At 36.2% G+C, this 15,860-nt stretch overlaps 1 protein-coding gene across 2 annotated transcripts in view; it reads right to left on the bottom strand.

Moving 5' to 3' along the window:
- SLC30A8 (solute carrier family 30 member 8) overlaps nucleotides 1-15,860 on the bottom strand; it is a 54,147-nt gene that overhangs the window by 24,768 nt on the left and 13,519 nt on the right. The window contains exons 2-3 of one of the 2 annotated variants that reach the window (XM_010386874.2): nucleotides 7,972-8,001; nucleotides 7,667-7,866 (exon numbers count right to left, since the gene is read on the bottom strand). In XM_010386874.2, the coding sequence (XP_010385176.1) occupies nucleotides 7,667-7,866; nucleotides 7,972-8,001 (230 nt within the window). The remainder of the gene's footprint in view (nucleotides 1-7,666; nucleotides 7,867-7,971; nucleotides 8,002-15,860) is intronic. The other variant, XM_010386875.2, reaches the window with a different exon arrangement.

Below are 15,860 nucleotides of genomic sequence, written 5' to 3'. Positions count from 1 at the left end.
CTCTATTTTTTTTTTTTTTTTTTTTTTGAGACGGAGTCTCGCTCTGTCGCCCAGGCTGGAGTGCAGTGGCTGGATCTCAGCTCACTGCAAGCTCCGCCTCCCAGGTTCAGGCCATTCTCCTGCCTCAGCCTCCCGAGTAGCTGGGACTCCAGGCACCCGCCACCTTGCCCGGCTAGTTTTTTGTATTTTTTAGTAGAGACGGGGTTTCACCGTGTTAGCCAGGATGGTCTCGATCTCCTGACCTCGTGATCCACCCGTCTGGCCTCCCAAACTGCTGGGATTACAGGCGTGAGCCACCATGCCCGGCCCGTGTTTTCTCTATTCTTACTCAATTCGGAATAGTCCTACTTCAGATATCTCCCCTAACTACTCTCAATTTCTTCCAGCAAAGGCCATACCTGAGCTTATTTTTCTTCTGAGGTCTTAGCATCTGAACGTGTATCCATTCAAATAGAGAAACATGTTTACTATCTGCAACATAACACCTCTTTTTGGCCTTTCTACAAGTAGGAATTTTCACAAGCTATCAGAAAGAGTCCCGATTCAACAGGTTCAAAGGTCCCTTAAAGGTGGATACATTATGCTTATATCCTTCTTTAGTTCATTCTCCAGTTTGCTCTGTACTCTGTTGCAAATTATTTCCCTCAACACAGCTCTATGACCTGCTTCTCCCCCATTCTAAATGTCAATTATTCCCCAAAATCTATGAATAAATCCACATTCCCCAGCCGAGCCTCAGCTCTTCTTGGCCCTCCAACTACCATTCTGGTTATATTCCCCATTAACCACATTTTACCCTACACTCCTGCCTTGGATAGGCTTTCGCAGTTGTAAGCTATGAATGCCTAACCCAAACTAGCTTAAACAATACCAACAACAATAATATACCAGTATATTGGCTCATACAACTGAGAACAAATCTGAGTGGGATTGGATCAGATGCAGCCCAGTCCTAAGGTTCAAAAATGTTCTTGTCTGCTCTGTCTCCAGCTACTCCTTTTGATTGTTCAGTTTAAGAAAGACTTTTCCTCCATTTCAGCAACAAAGGTAGACCTCTAAAAGCTCCAGACCTGTATCACTTCAGCTCAGTTTTTGTAGAGGAAAGAGAGAACGCTTTTTTTCCAGCCTCCCTATGTAAAGACCCAGAGACTCTGATCAGTCCAGCTTGGTATCTCATATCCAGCCCAGCCTAAGAGCATGAGGTTCTCAGACCAGCAGGACCAAAATTGCAACCAGAGAAAAGAATATGACAAAGCTTGCTGAAAGGAAATACCAGTCTACTACAGACAGTGGTACCCAAATTTCTAAGAATACAGATTTCCTTTCCTGTTTCAGACTCACGCACTTGGAATCTTTCAAGGCAAGCCCTGATAAGTATCCATCTCCTGGACCACAGCAGTAAGTAGTGTGCTGTTCCTTCAGGCCACTCCATCCACCTTGTGGCCACATCTCAATTCCTATTCACTTTTCAAAGCCTTGCTCAAACCCCATATCCTGCAGGAGGACCTCTCAGATTTTCAAAAGTGATCTGAGAATAGTAATTGCTTTCTCTAACATAGCCAAGAATGGCTTTGGGGAGGACGTGAGCTGTGGATCAGGGTCTTGACTAATGATCAGGATTTTAATGAGTATGGAGAAAGAGGAGAAGGCTTTTCTATTCAAAGAAAAAAAAGCATAAGAATAAAGTGCAAAGATTATCTTGCAGAGAATGAATAAACAAATGTGGCTGAAACAGGGTAGTCAGGGAAATAGCAAGACAAGAATATTGATAGTTCTGCCACCAGATTATGCAATGTCTTGAAAACTGAAGTAGGAATTTTCATTTTGTCCAGGATGCTAGAGCTTTCCAATAATTGATCTTTTTTGACTTGAGGCAAGCAATTAGTGCCTAGCACAGTGGGAGCCTCTGAAGCAGTCTCTTCCAGCTACAAACACCCTTGTCAGTTTATCCCAGTGCTCAGTAAAATGTACCACGCTTGTCATGAAGGGAAAAAGGTTGTGAACCCTGAACTAAGCAAAGGGGAGCCAGTTAAAAAAAATATATATTTTTTTGAGACAGAGTCTCACTTTATCGCCCAGCCTGGAGTGCAGTAGTGCAATCTTGGCTCACTGCAACCTTCACCTCCTGGGTTCATGCACAATTCTTTTGCTTCAGCCTCCCAAGTAGTTGAGATTACAGGCATGTGCCACCACATCCAGTGAATTTTTAAATTTTTAGTAGAGATGGGGTTTTGCCATGTTAGCCAGGCTGGTCTCGAACTCCTGACCTCATGTGATCCACCTGCCTTGATCTCCCAAAGTGCTGGGATTACAGGCATGAGCCACCGCACTGGCATCAGTAAAAAACTTTGAAGACAGAAGTAACACAAGGAGAGCAATGTTTTAGGAAAATTGGCTCAATCTCAATATAGCTGAAATGCTGAATAATTTTCAGTCAGTATCAATTTAATTTATTTACTGACATCATCACTTACTTCTGCCCCTAAAGTCAGATTAGAACTCATAGACTCTAATGTATAAAAATGAGAAGGGAAAGAGGAGGTTGTGAATGAAATTAGACCCTTATCTCATACCATACACAAAAATCAACTCAACATGGCTTGGAGACTTAAAAATATAAGATCTGAAACTCTAAAACTACTCTAAACTACTCTAAATATAAGATCTGAAACTCTAAAACTACTAGAAAAAAAATATAAAGAAAAAGCTCCATGACATTGGTTTGGGCAATGCTTTTTTTTAATGTGACCCCAAAAGCCCAGTCAACAAAAGTGAAATTACACAATTGGGATTACATCAAACTCAAATGCAAAGGAAACAATCAATAGAATGAAGAGACAATCTACAGAATGGGAGAAAATGTTTGCAGACCATACATATGATAAGGGGTTAATATCCAAAATATATATAAGGAAGCCAAACAACTCAATACTAAGAGAACAAATAACCTGATTAAAAACGGGCAAGGAACCTCAACAGACATTCCTTGAAAGAAGACATAGAAATGGCTAACAGGTCTATGAAAATATGTTCAACATCACTAATCATCAGAAAAATTCACCTCACATCTATTAGAGTGCTTATTACCAAAAAGAGGAGAGATACATGTTGGTGAGGATGTGGAGAAAAGAAATCTTGCAAACTGCAATGTAAGTCAGTACAGCCATTATGGAAACCAGTTCCTTAAAAAATTAAAAATAGAACTACCATATGATCCAGCAATTCTGCTACTGTGTATATATCCAAAGGAAGTGAAGTCAATATGTTGAAGATATATCTGCCCTGCCATTCAATGCTGTTCATTGCAGCATTGTTCACAATAGCCAAGATATGGAATCAATCTAAGTGTTCATAGACAGATAAATGGATAAAGAGAATGTGGTATGTATACACAATGCAGTTCTGTTCAGCCTTTAAGAAGAAGGAAACCCTGTCATTTGCAGCAACATTGATGAACCTGGAGAACATTTTATTAAGTGAAATAAGTCAGGAACAGAGAGACAAACACCACATGATCTCACTTACATGTGTAATCTAAAAAAGTTGAATTTATAGAGCAATGAGTACAAGTGTGGTTATCAGCGGCAGGGATAGGGGCTGGGGAAGGAAGAAGCTGGGGAGGTGTTGGTCAAAGGACACACAATATTAGTTAGATAGAAGGAGTAAGTTTAAGAGATCTATTGTAGAACATGGTGACTATAGTTAAGCACAATGTACTGGATTCTTCCAAATGGCTAAAATGAGTAGATTTTAAGTGTTCTTACCACAAAAAAAGTTAAGTATGTGAGGTAATGTCCATGTTAATTAGCCCGATTTAGTCATTTCACCATATATGCATATTTCAAAACATCATGTTATACATATTAAATATATATCATTTTTATTTGTCCATTAACATAAATTACTTTTGTGAGCGGAAGATCATCTCTTTTCAGACTATTTATTAGATATCAGCCGGAGGGACAATGCCATCTATTCTCAGCATCCATATGGATTCAGGGAAAAGCGGAGGAAGAAAGTAGTGGAAGAAAGAAGTCAGTCAATGAATCTTCCTGAGCTGTGTTTGCAGGTGGTAGTGCCAGAATTTTATTTGGATGTCCAAGAACATCGCCTTTTCAAATCACATTTCAAATGAATTCTGTTATTAGGTTTTTCATTATGTCAATCTTTTACATAAGCTACTGAATATTATCCACAAACTTATTAATTCCAATAATGATAAACAATATCCCTCTGGTATAGATGTTAGTAAATTTCCAAAAGGTGTTTTCCAGATTAGAACTGCTAAAAGTAAGTTCTTTGCGACTCCATCAAGCTATTAATTCAGCTTCTTCAAAGGAACTGACTCCAGGAATTTTGTGGTATGAGTTAGTTCTGTAAACTTTGACTGAAAGGATATTGCCAACCCTGGAATTGTCTTGGACTAGACATGTCTAAGTTCTTTCATAGTTTTCAACAGTTATAAATGTCCAAATATGAGTGTATAGGCCATTAGACTCCATAGCTAGAAGAAACCAGCTAATTCTGGTTGCTAGATATTATAATGCAAAAAATAGCTAAGCAGAGTCTATTTTTCTCTAGTCTCAGATTACGATTAATTTACCCCTTTGGATAACAGAAACGTAGCCACCAAAATATTGGTAACAGAGTGTGAAGGTAACGTTTGATAACAGATTGGTAGTAGCTTATGGTCCTATATGTCAGGTAGTTTACAGTGTTCTTTTTTCTGTTTGGGGAAAAATAATAAGATAACATTGCATATCAGGACATTTGAACGAAGTTAATACCAACATGAGGCTATCATGTTCCATGGTATGATAATACATTTGAAATTTTCAATGAGATGAATGACTTTGAAAAAAAATGAATGGCCAAAGTGTACCCAAGATGGAGAAATTTTGAGTATATCAATAAGTGAGGATGAAGCTAAAAATCTTATCTAAAAGTCATCTCCAAAAATGTCTCCAAAGCCATACAAATAACTAGGTAGTTTTTTAAAAAGGAAGAGATAATAAAATGTTATATAAACTGTTTTTATTTCTTTATAAAATTATTAAAATTAAACTTTCCATTTAAGCATGCATAATGCAAATATAAAAACCTAGAAAAATGACATAAAAACAGAAAACTATAATTAAATTTCAACTATTAATAAAGATGTAAAAATCCTAAAAAAAAATCAGTCACTCAGATTCAGCAATGCATTAAAAGGATGGCCCGCCACAGTCAATTTGAGAGGCACCATAGTTAGGGCTTAGGAATATAAGCTCTGAAATTCAGACAGCCTGCCCACTTACAGGTATGTTTCCAAGGGAGAGTTACTTTACTCTTTGTGCTTCTAGTTCCTTCTATAAAGTGAGATTAACAATGAGAGCTACCTCTTAGGGAATTCACCAGGATTAATTAAAGTAATACATGGAAAGCACTTGTCACAGCTTCTAACACATAGGAAGCATTAAATAAATAATAGCTATTATCATAATGCCAAAAATGCAAAGATCATAACATGTTTCAAAATCTCTTAATATAACGCACCTCAAACACGGGTCAAAAAGCTTTAAAAAACAATAAATTCAAAAGAAAAGGTATTTGATTAAAAGTCAACACTCATCCTTGATTCTTTGTTAATCATTACAAAACTGAAACAAAGAAACATTTCATTAACATAATATAAAACAACCTTTCAAGAAGCATTTTGCTTAACAGCTAAATAATCAAACATAGATTTGATTTAGCATAAGGTATTGTTTAACATGATAAAAACATGAAACACACAAAAGAGATATAACTATTGAAATGAGGAGAAACACGTTTTCTGCACAAGAGAGCGTGATGTCCTGGGATGAGGAAGATGCACGAGACGGGAAAAGGGGACATGCACTAAAATATATTTAGAATTGACAATAATTCAAATGCATAATTGAGTACAAAGTGAATATACAAAAATCAAAATTTTAGAATACAAAAAGTAATTATCTAGAAAACAAAACATGAAAAATGGTGGACTGCACTCACCCCTGGAAAGAATAAGCCAAGCACATATAATAATCAGAAATAACTCTTTCAAGAAGTAGGCTGTCCGTGTAGTCAGATGAACACCATAAAACCTTGATGAGACATGTAGAAGATTTGGATAAATAGAGAAACATAACATATTCCTGGATGGAAAGCCGAATACTTAAAGATATTGTGTTCTCAAATTAATTTAAATATTAATAAAATCATAATTCGATGGGGGAAAACTGAACAGAACAATTCTCACGTTTAATTAGGATAATAAACAGAGATGAACAGCCTTTGCTTTGCTAAATTAAAAATCATTAATAGGAAATAACAGATATTATAACATATAAATCTATATTATGTCCTTGACAGAGACCAGAAACACAGATCAGTGAAACACCTTAGAAACAGACCTGCTATTTATAAAGTGTTGATAAGTGATTAAAGAAATATCAAAAATCAATGGGGAAAATAATTAATTATTTCATAAATGATGCTGAAAACTGTGTTAGCTATTTAGAAAAAAATTCAGTCCTTAGAGCATACAAATATATCTAATATCAACATAATTTTAAAATTAAATACAAAAATTAAACAACAAAAAAGCTATCTTCTCAGTAGATGGAGAAGGATTCTTAAGCACTAAAACAGTAAAAGAGTAATAAAAGAAATGAGCTCAAAATGAAAAGTTTAAAACAGTTACCTATGTAAAATTTAAAACTTCTCTAAGTCAACACAAACATCAAAAGGTTAAACAACAAACTGGAAAAGCACTTATAACTAATATAACAAAGGTCTAATATCCTAATACATGAAGAGTTCCCAGAGATCAATATAGAGAATTTAAAAATTTTCTAAAAAACAAATGAGTAACAGACATTAAGAGACAAGGAGAAAATGCATTAACAGAGGGAAATACAGATCACTAACAAGCATGCAAAAATAGTCTAATAGTAACAATTAAATAAATAAATATTAAAACATCTATGCGACAGCAAAGAGATTTTAGAGATTAAAATTAGTTGTCATTAAGATTTGGAGTCAGAATCACTCTCAAGTAGAGCCGGTAGACATGAATTGTTTAGCTTTCTCAACAGCACTCTGGCAACATGAATCAAGTAATACAAATATTCATGTCCTTCAAGCAATTATTTCCACCTTTAGGAATCTCTTTGAAGGGATTAACCAGAAAGGCAGGCAGAACTTTCTTTAAGATTTTGCATTGCAACATTGTCCATAAGCAGGAAAGAACTCCCTAAATTTCTAACAATAGAGAAATGGTTATGTAAATTACAGTGGAGCATATTAGAGAATATTGTTCAGGCATAAAAATGTTTTTGAAGAGTATTTGACAGTGTGGTCAAAAGCATTCAGTATGGTCTCAGTTATGTTTAAAAAATAAAACCTGTGAGCTATGAACAGAAAATGCATTGCACAAAACACTCCCTAAAATTATTGAAGGCTATGACTCGAATATGGAATAGTGATGAATTTTATTTTGTTTCCTACTGTTTTTCAACTTATCTACAATGAGCATATTGTTACCTTATACTTACAGAAAATACTAAATCTTACTTTAAAAGAACTTAGGTAACCCTCCCATAATGATGCAGAGTTTTGTTTGTTTGCTTGTTTAATCAAAAAAGTCTGCAGAAAGACTCACCCACGACCTCTGCAATCATGAAAATGAAGCATATTGCTGAAGCAGCACAGAGCTTCCACTTGGCATAGGCGTGTTCATTCGCCCTGTTCTCTGTGGGCCTGGAGCCACTGTGGCAGTGGTACATGCCTCCTGACTCCAACTCCTCTGGTCTCTCTCTGGGACACTGATCTTTATTCACCGGTTTCTGTTGGAGTTCCACACTATGAATGAGTTTGACAGAAGCAAGAAGTGAACATAGTTGCAAACCAGCCACTCACTGACCCACCCTGCCCATACTTGGAACCACTATTAGGACATTTGCTTACTTGCTAGGAAGTGTCCATTTGCAGCTCTTTCTACAAGAAAATATCAAGTGTAAGAAACAAGCAAGAAATATCCTTCTAAACTTTAACTACTAAAAGTTGTACTTTTATTCAGCCAAACTCTTATTCAGTCAATGCCACCAATGATTAAGAGATATCAAAGGAATAGGAGAAAAGAAGCAGATACATTTTAAAGGGATTTCTTCCCAGTTATTTCACTCTCAAAAGATTTGGACACTGTGCTACAAAAAATAATAATAAAATAAATCAGGCTACATTGTACGATATGTGTATATGAGCCAGACTGAGGATTCAAATACTCATCAACATCATTGACAGATCATAGTACTTTTTCCTGCTGACTCCGTATGTACTCTGAGACCTTCTTACCACCGCTCTGCAGACAGTGGCTACCAATTAATCAATGTTATTATGAGAGTTGAAACCTACTTATACTTCCCAAAGCAGGCAGTGAATATCAGTTCCGCTCAAATATAAAGCAAAATTTAGAGTCACTCATAGAATTTCACAGATGGAAAGGTAGATAACATTTGGTCTAACACTTTTTCTTTTTTTAAACAATTTTCATTGATGCATAATAAATATACTTAATTTAGGGTACATGTGATAATTTAATACATTCATATAATTTTTAAAGATCAAATCAGTACACTTGAGATGTCCATCACCTTAAATATTTCTCTTTTCTTTATTCTAGAAACATTTCAATTATTCTTTTCTGGCTACTTTGAAGCATATAATAGATAACTGCAAACCATAGTCACCTCACAGATCTGTCAGACACTAGATCATTTTCTTCTCTCAAATCATTATGTTTGTACCCATTAATTAACCTTCCTTCATACCTTCCTCCTCTCTACCCTTCTCAGCCTCTTGTAACCACCAATCTACTCTCTTATCTTCATGAGAGCCACTGTTTTAGCTCCCATATATAAGCGAGAACATGTGATATGTGTCTTTCCGTGCTTGGCTTATTTCACTTAACTGCAACCCCATATTTCTTGGCTGAAGTAACTAAGGTTCAGGGAGTTTAAGTAATTGCCTGAGGTCAAATATCCAGGAAATTTTGGAGTGGGAATCCCAAGCCCAGTTTTTCTTCTGTCATGCCTAAAACCAATTTTAGGTGTCCTAATGTTGGGGCAGAAAGGCAGATGTCAATATCTATGGATCTTGAACTAATCATATTTTTAAATTTTTAAAAATAAATTCATGTACAGAAATAAATAAGAGTCTTGGAATTAAGAACTTTGCATTCGTGACTCTGAAAGGTAAAAACAAACAAACAAACAAAATTAGCAATATATTAGCTTTCACTTTATTTCATTTAGCCTATCACCATTCAGGATTAAAAGTCTGATGGTTTTGGCTTAGATGAACATTATTATTCTGACTCTAATTATTATATATGATTTTTCTGAATAAAATAATATATATTCATTATAGAAAATCTGGAATTACAGAAAAGTCACAAAGCAGAGGGAAAAATAACTGGTAATCCTCTCCAAGAGACAATTATTATTGATATTTTACTGTGTAGCTGTGTAATACATGAATACACTTTTTACATAATTAGATTTCATATTAATTAGGATGTTTTGGGTTATAAGTATGGAAAACAAGACTCTTGCTAGAATAATTAATAAGTAAGAATTATTGGTTCTGCAACTGAAAACATTTAGAGGGGCCAGGTTTCAGACACTCTTTGACGAGGTCTCCAGATTCATGTCTTGGTTCTTAGCTATTCTTCAACCTCAAGTTTGTCTTCCCCATGGTAGCGGGATGGTTGCCAAAGGTAATCAGACTATGTATTTATTTTTTAACATATACATAGAAAGATTATCCCCTCTCAAACTGCTAAACAAGAGTTTTGATGTGCATGTGGATTTGGCTAAATGAGAAACAACCACTATAGCCAGGGGAATATGGATGAGCTGATTGACTTAGGCATTGTTATACTCAGAAGACTGGCAAAACTCAGCCATGCTGACTCATAGAGCTGAGAATAGGGAAAATTCTACCTAAACCTGGCTGCTCCTCAGTGGGGAAGCGCTAGAATGGATGTGAATAAGATGATTGCATCACAAGAGGATCCTACCAAAGATATAGCTTCTGAACCTGATTCTTAGCTATAAATATTGGTAATATTTTTTCCATTTATAAAATGTTGTATATCATTATTTTTAAAATATGGAGGGCAGTATATATTTAACATAGCTACATCATAGCATAATTAACTCATCTTTTTAAATTATTGGACAACTCGTTCTTTTGCAATTACTTGCTCATATAAGCACTACTATGATTCACATCTTTATAATCTTTGCTCAATATATTATCTCCTTAAAGTGGAATCTTAAAGAGGAAATTACTTGGTCAAAAGGTACCTACATTTCTAAGGATTTTGACATATATTGCCAAATCAGCTTTGGAATATACATTACAGCCAAGTTACATCATTGATTTATTTTTTTTATCAATTATGTGAATAGCACTCAGGATTCTGAGTAGTTCCAAATAAGCTTCTTAGTTGGAATGAGAACAATTTGGAAAGTAACAAATAAAGTATTTATATTTAAAATGAGTAGACTTTTGCTTTTGTTATATAACAATATTCTAATAATAAACAACCATAGAATATGGTAGTATGGGTCCCCAGTGGCCATCAACTCAGAGGAACCTGAGTACTAACACAAATACATTGTTGAGATATACTCCTTCCTTGGCTGAGAAGACAGCATGAGCAAAGCAGGCTCACCAATTGTTCTGGCACTGACTGGTGTGCCGTGGTCATATGAAGTGTTGCTTTATTTTAGGTTTTCATAAATCTTATGACCAGGGAAAGCCAAGTAGTCAGTGACCAGGAGAGATAATTTATCTTGGAGCAGCTTAGAAGCCAGACCAAAGCAAGAATCAAACCTGGGAAAAAGCCCCTGGGCAATGCCACCAGGAGGAAAGTATGAAAATGTGGGCAGTTTTTACTTTTGTGTACTATTTCCCTATCTTGGATTCTAAGTTTAACAAATATGGGTATACTTTGAGCTGAGACTGCTTCCTGAAGAACTAAGCCAAAAATCCAAAAGTGGGCTTCATAAGGTCCATTGAAATTGTATACAATGTGTTTGTGTGTGTGTGTGTGTGTGTGTGTGTGTGTGTGTTTGTGCGCGCGCGTTTTATGGGACAGGCAAAAGTACACAGTCTTCACTTGGCTTCCAAAAGAGTCTGTGACCCCAAAGAAGTTAAAACCCAAAGTTAACATATATTCCTCATAATCTCGTTAAAAGAAAGTGATCTAAGTCTCTCTAGATGCAGAACAGCTCTTGATCACAACAATGATGTGAATTTTCAATATTATTTTAAGAAGAAAGTTATAAAAAGCAAGTTCTATGATGCAACAAACACTGAAATGTGAATCTGCTATTAATGAATAAATCCCAAAACATTCCCATGTATTCAAATATGGCCAAAGCTTTAAAAATTAGGAATAATAGGCCAAAGAAATTTACTGTAGCATCAAAGAAAAAAAAGATGGAGAAACAGAGATGAAAAAGTATGGAAATATTAAAAATTTGATGCCAATATTCTAAAACTTTGATTTCATCTGCAAAAATGGGATTTAGAAAATGGGACTTTATTTTTGCAATCTTGGAGAAACTTTTATTTTTTAATTCTATTTTTGTTTAGTGGTAGAAATTAAATTCTTTTGCTTCTATCTCCAAAATAATGTTGGTAAAATTTTTATTTTTTACCCTCTTATTTCAAATGTTGAGCACATAAAAATCACTTTGATTTTGTAGTTTCACATCACTTTCCCCAAGAACCTCAAATCACTATTCTTGTTAGAAGGGGAGATAAAAGCTTCAGCCTCACCATGAATTTTTAACATTTTATTCATTCATCATTAAATATTTATTGCATGCCTAAAAAGGGCCTGCAGCAGCAGAAGTGTTAATGATACCATGTTGTATAAGACAAAGGTCCTTCTCTAAGGAGCTTGTATTTTAGTAGAGGGAGACAAAGAGTAAATGAATCAATTTACTTTGTCTTTAGTAGAGGCTATATAGTATGATGAATGGTGAGCAGAAGAGGGAAGATGAACTACCTTAAATGTGGTGGCAAAGGAAGGCACCTCTGTGGAGGTGATATCTCAGCTGCAAGTTACAGAATTACCAGGAGAAAACCTATGTAAGTGAAGGCTATCACAAGTAGAGGGCATTGCTAGAGCAAAAGCCCAAAGACAAGAAGGATTTTCTTGTTCAAGTGCTTGTCTTGAACAGAAAGAAAACTACATAGGTGGCCCCTGTGGCATAAAGAAAGAGTGAAATGGAAAGAGGTCAAAAAAGGGATCAGATTTTGCAGAACAAGTCAGGTCATTATAAAGAGTTCAATTTAATTCAAGGTCTAAAAGGAAAAATTTGGAAAGTTTTGAGCTGGGAAGTAACATTACATGGTTCACATTTCTAAAATGATCGCTTTGGGTGCTGCCTGGAAGACTAGAGTGCAGAAGATCAAAACATAGAAACCCTTAGGAGATGACTACAGCCAACACATTGGTGGCTTGGACCTATGTAGTGACAATAAAAATGGAAAGAAGTAGTCATATTTAAGGGACTTTTGAGAGGTGGAGTCAACAGGACTTGCTAATCAATAGCATTAGTTCAGGGAGAATAATAGAGAGGTGGGACTCAAAGATGACTTGTTGGTTTCTGGTTACAGTAACCAGGAGGAAGGAATGCCAATTCCCAAGATGGGGCTGAGTAGCAGGCAGTGCAGTACAGAGGCTGAGAGATTGGGCTCTGGCAACGCATCACCTCAGTCCCAACCTTACCACTCACTAGTCATATGACTTTAAGAAAATGACTTAACCTCTCTGTGCCTCAATTTCCCCATCTGAAAATAGGAATAATGATAGCATCACTCTCATATGCTGGTTGAGAGATTTTAGCTAATTCATATAAATCACTTCAAAGTGTCACTGGAACAAGATAAATGCACAAATTTTAAAATTATTTTACCATATTCATGAACCACATTACATTATTATCATTGTTATTTAGGAAGGATTAAGTAGGCTATACTGCAAAACAACTTTCAGGACAAGCATTTTTATAACAAGACTTAGATAATAAAAAAGCAAACCAATTTTTTGTTTCTCTTTTGCCTACATCCACTATTCCAGATTTTACACCAGTGACATGACATCAGTCTTACATGAATTGACCCTGAAGATTGACTGTTCATTCTTAAACAGAAGATAAATATCAAAGAGGGAAATAACATTCCTGTAATCCCTTAGCAGTTCTTCACTTGTTTCCCTGCTTCACCATTCTCCTTGTCTGCCCTAGAAATAGTCCTGTATGCTCAATGCCTGAGACCCTGTCTTGAGCATAACAGATATTCAGTACATATTTATTGAGATTATATTTCACTCAATGTTTATGAAATAAATGAGTGATGTGGAAGAAATAGTTTGAAGGGTGAGAACTAGAGAAAGTGGGAAATATAAACATTTACAGAATCAGATGTCATGTTTTGTCCTAGACAGGCATTCAATCACACACCCCTTTTTAAACAACTTTATTAAGATAAAATTATAAAATTTGTGTGCTTTGGGAGGCCAAGGCAAGCAGGTCACTTGAGGTCAGCAATTCAAGACCACTCACTAGAGATGGAGTGAAACCTCATCTCTACCAAAAATATACAAAAATTAGCCAGGCGTGGTGGTGGGCACCTGTAATCCAAGCTACTGGGGAGGCCAAGGCAGGAGAATTGATTGAACTCAGGAGACAGAGGTTGCAGTGAGCTGAGATCACACCACTGCACTCCAGCCTGGGCAACAAACAGAGCAAGACTGTATATCAAAAAAAAAAAAAAGATATAATTTTAATATTATGGAAATGGTCTATTTGATCTATATAAATTAATGGTTTTCAGTATATTCACAGAGTTGTGAAACCATTACCAAAAAAACTCATATTCATTAGCAGTAATTCCCCATTCTCCTTGCACCCTCTCCCAGGCAACCACTAATCTACTTTCTGTCTTTACAGATTTGCCCATTCTGGACATTTTATATAAATAGAATCATATAATATGAGGACTTTTGTGAATGGCTTCTCTCATTTAGCATCATGCTTTCAAGGTTTATCCATATTGTAGCAAATATCAGTATGTCATCAGTATTCCATTGCCTTTTATTTCCAAATAGTATTTCATTGTATGGATACATAAAATTTTACTAGTCAGTTGATGGATATTGGGTTATTTCTTTTTTTGTTGTTTTTTGACTATTTCAAATAATGTTGTCATGAAAAGTTGTATAAAAGTATTTTGTAGAAGTATGTTTTCACTTCTGTTCCAATCTAGCAATGGAATTCCTGAGTCATAAGATAACTTTATGTTTGATATTTTGTAGAACTGCTGGACTCTTTTTCAAAGCACAGAACCATTAGACATTCCCATACACTGTGTAAGAGAGTTCCTATTTCTCCAAATCCTTGCAAACACTTATTATTATTTTTTTTTATTATAGCCATTCTAGTGGGTATGAAGTGGCATCTCATTGTGATTTTGATTTGCATTACCCTAATGACTAATGATGTTGAGCATATTTCATGTGCTTATTATACACTGGTATTTTCTTGGAGAAATGTCTATCAGTATTCTTTACATATTTTAATTGATTTATAGTTATTAATTATAACAATTATTTTACATATTCTTATACACATCCCTTATTATATATGTAATTTATAAATATTTTATCTCAATATGTGCCTTATCTATTTTCCTCTTAGTATTGTTTACAGAACAAAATACTTTATTTTGATGCTCTCCAATATATATAATATTTCTTTTATCACTTATGCTTTAGGTGTCATACCAATAAACCATGGCCTCACCCAAGATCACATGTTTTCATTTAGGAGTTCTATAGGTTTGGCCGGGCATGGTGGCTCACGCCTGTAATCCCAACACTTTGGGAGGCTGAGGCGGGTGGATCACAAGGTCAGGAGATCGAGACCATCCTTGTTAACACGGTGAAACCCCATCTCTACTAAAAATACAAAAAAAATTAGCCGGGCATCGTGGCAGGCACCTGTAGTCCCCAGCGGGAGGCTGAGGCAGGAGAATGGCCTGAACCCGGGAGGCAGACCTTGCAGTGAGCCGAGATTGCACCACTGCACTCCAGAATGGGCAACAGAGCGAGACTCCATCTCAAAAAAAAAAAAAAAAAAAAAAAAAAAAAAAAAAAAAAAGGGTTCTATAGGTTTTGCTTTTACATTTAGGTCTATAATCAATTTTTTAGTTAATTTTTTTAATGGTGTCTGAAAGGTATACAAATTAATTCTTGTGCTTATGTACATCCAGTTGTCCCAAAAATAGTTGTTGAAAATTCTGGGGGGCGGAGCAAGATGGCCAAATAGGAACAGCTCCAGTCTCCAACTCTCAGCACGAGCGACACAGAACACTGGTGATTTCTGCATTTTCAACTGAGGTACTGGGGTCATCTCACTAGGGAGTGCTGGACAATCGGTGCTGGTCAGCTGCTGCAGCCCGACCAGCGAGAGCTGAAGCAGGGCGAGGCATCGCCTCACCTGGGAAGCGCAAGGGGGAATGGAGTCCCTTTTCCTAGCCAGGGGAACTGAGACACACAACACCCAGAAAATCGGTGACTCCCACCCCAATACTGCGCTTTGAGCAAACAGGCACACCAGGAGATTGTATCCCACACCTGGCTGGGAGGGTCCCACGGCCAGGAGCCTCCCTCATTGCTAGCACAGCAGTCTGCGATCGCAGGAGGGGTGCCCGCCATTGCTGAGGCTTAAGTAGGTAAACAAAGCCACTGGGAAGCTCGAACTGGGTGGAGCTCA

Source organism: Rhinopithecus roxellana, chromosome 9 (assembly GCF_007565055.1).
Source record: "Rhinopithecus roxellana isolate Shanxi Qingling chromosome 9, ASM756505v1, whole genome shotgun sequence".
NCBI classification, from domain to species: domain Eukaryota; kingdom Metazoa; phylum Chordata; class Mammalia; order Primates; family Cercopithecidae; genus Rhinopithecus; species Rhinopithecus roxellana.
Note: the sequence above shows the minus strand (reverse complement) of the source record. Positions and strands in the feature narration are given on the sequence as shown.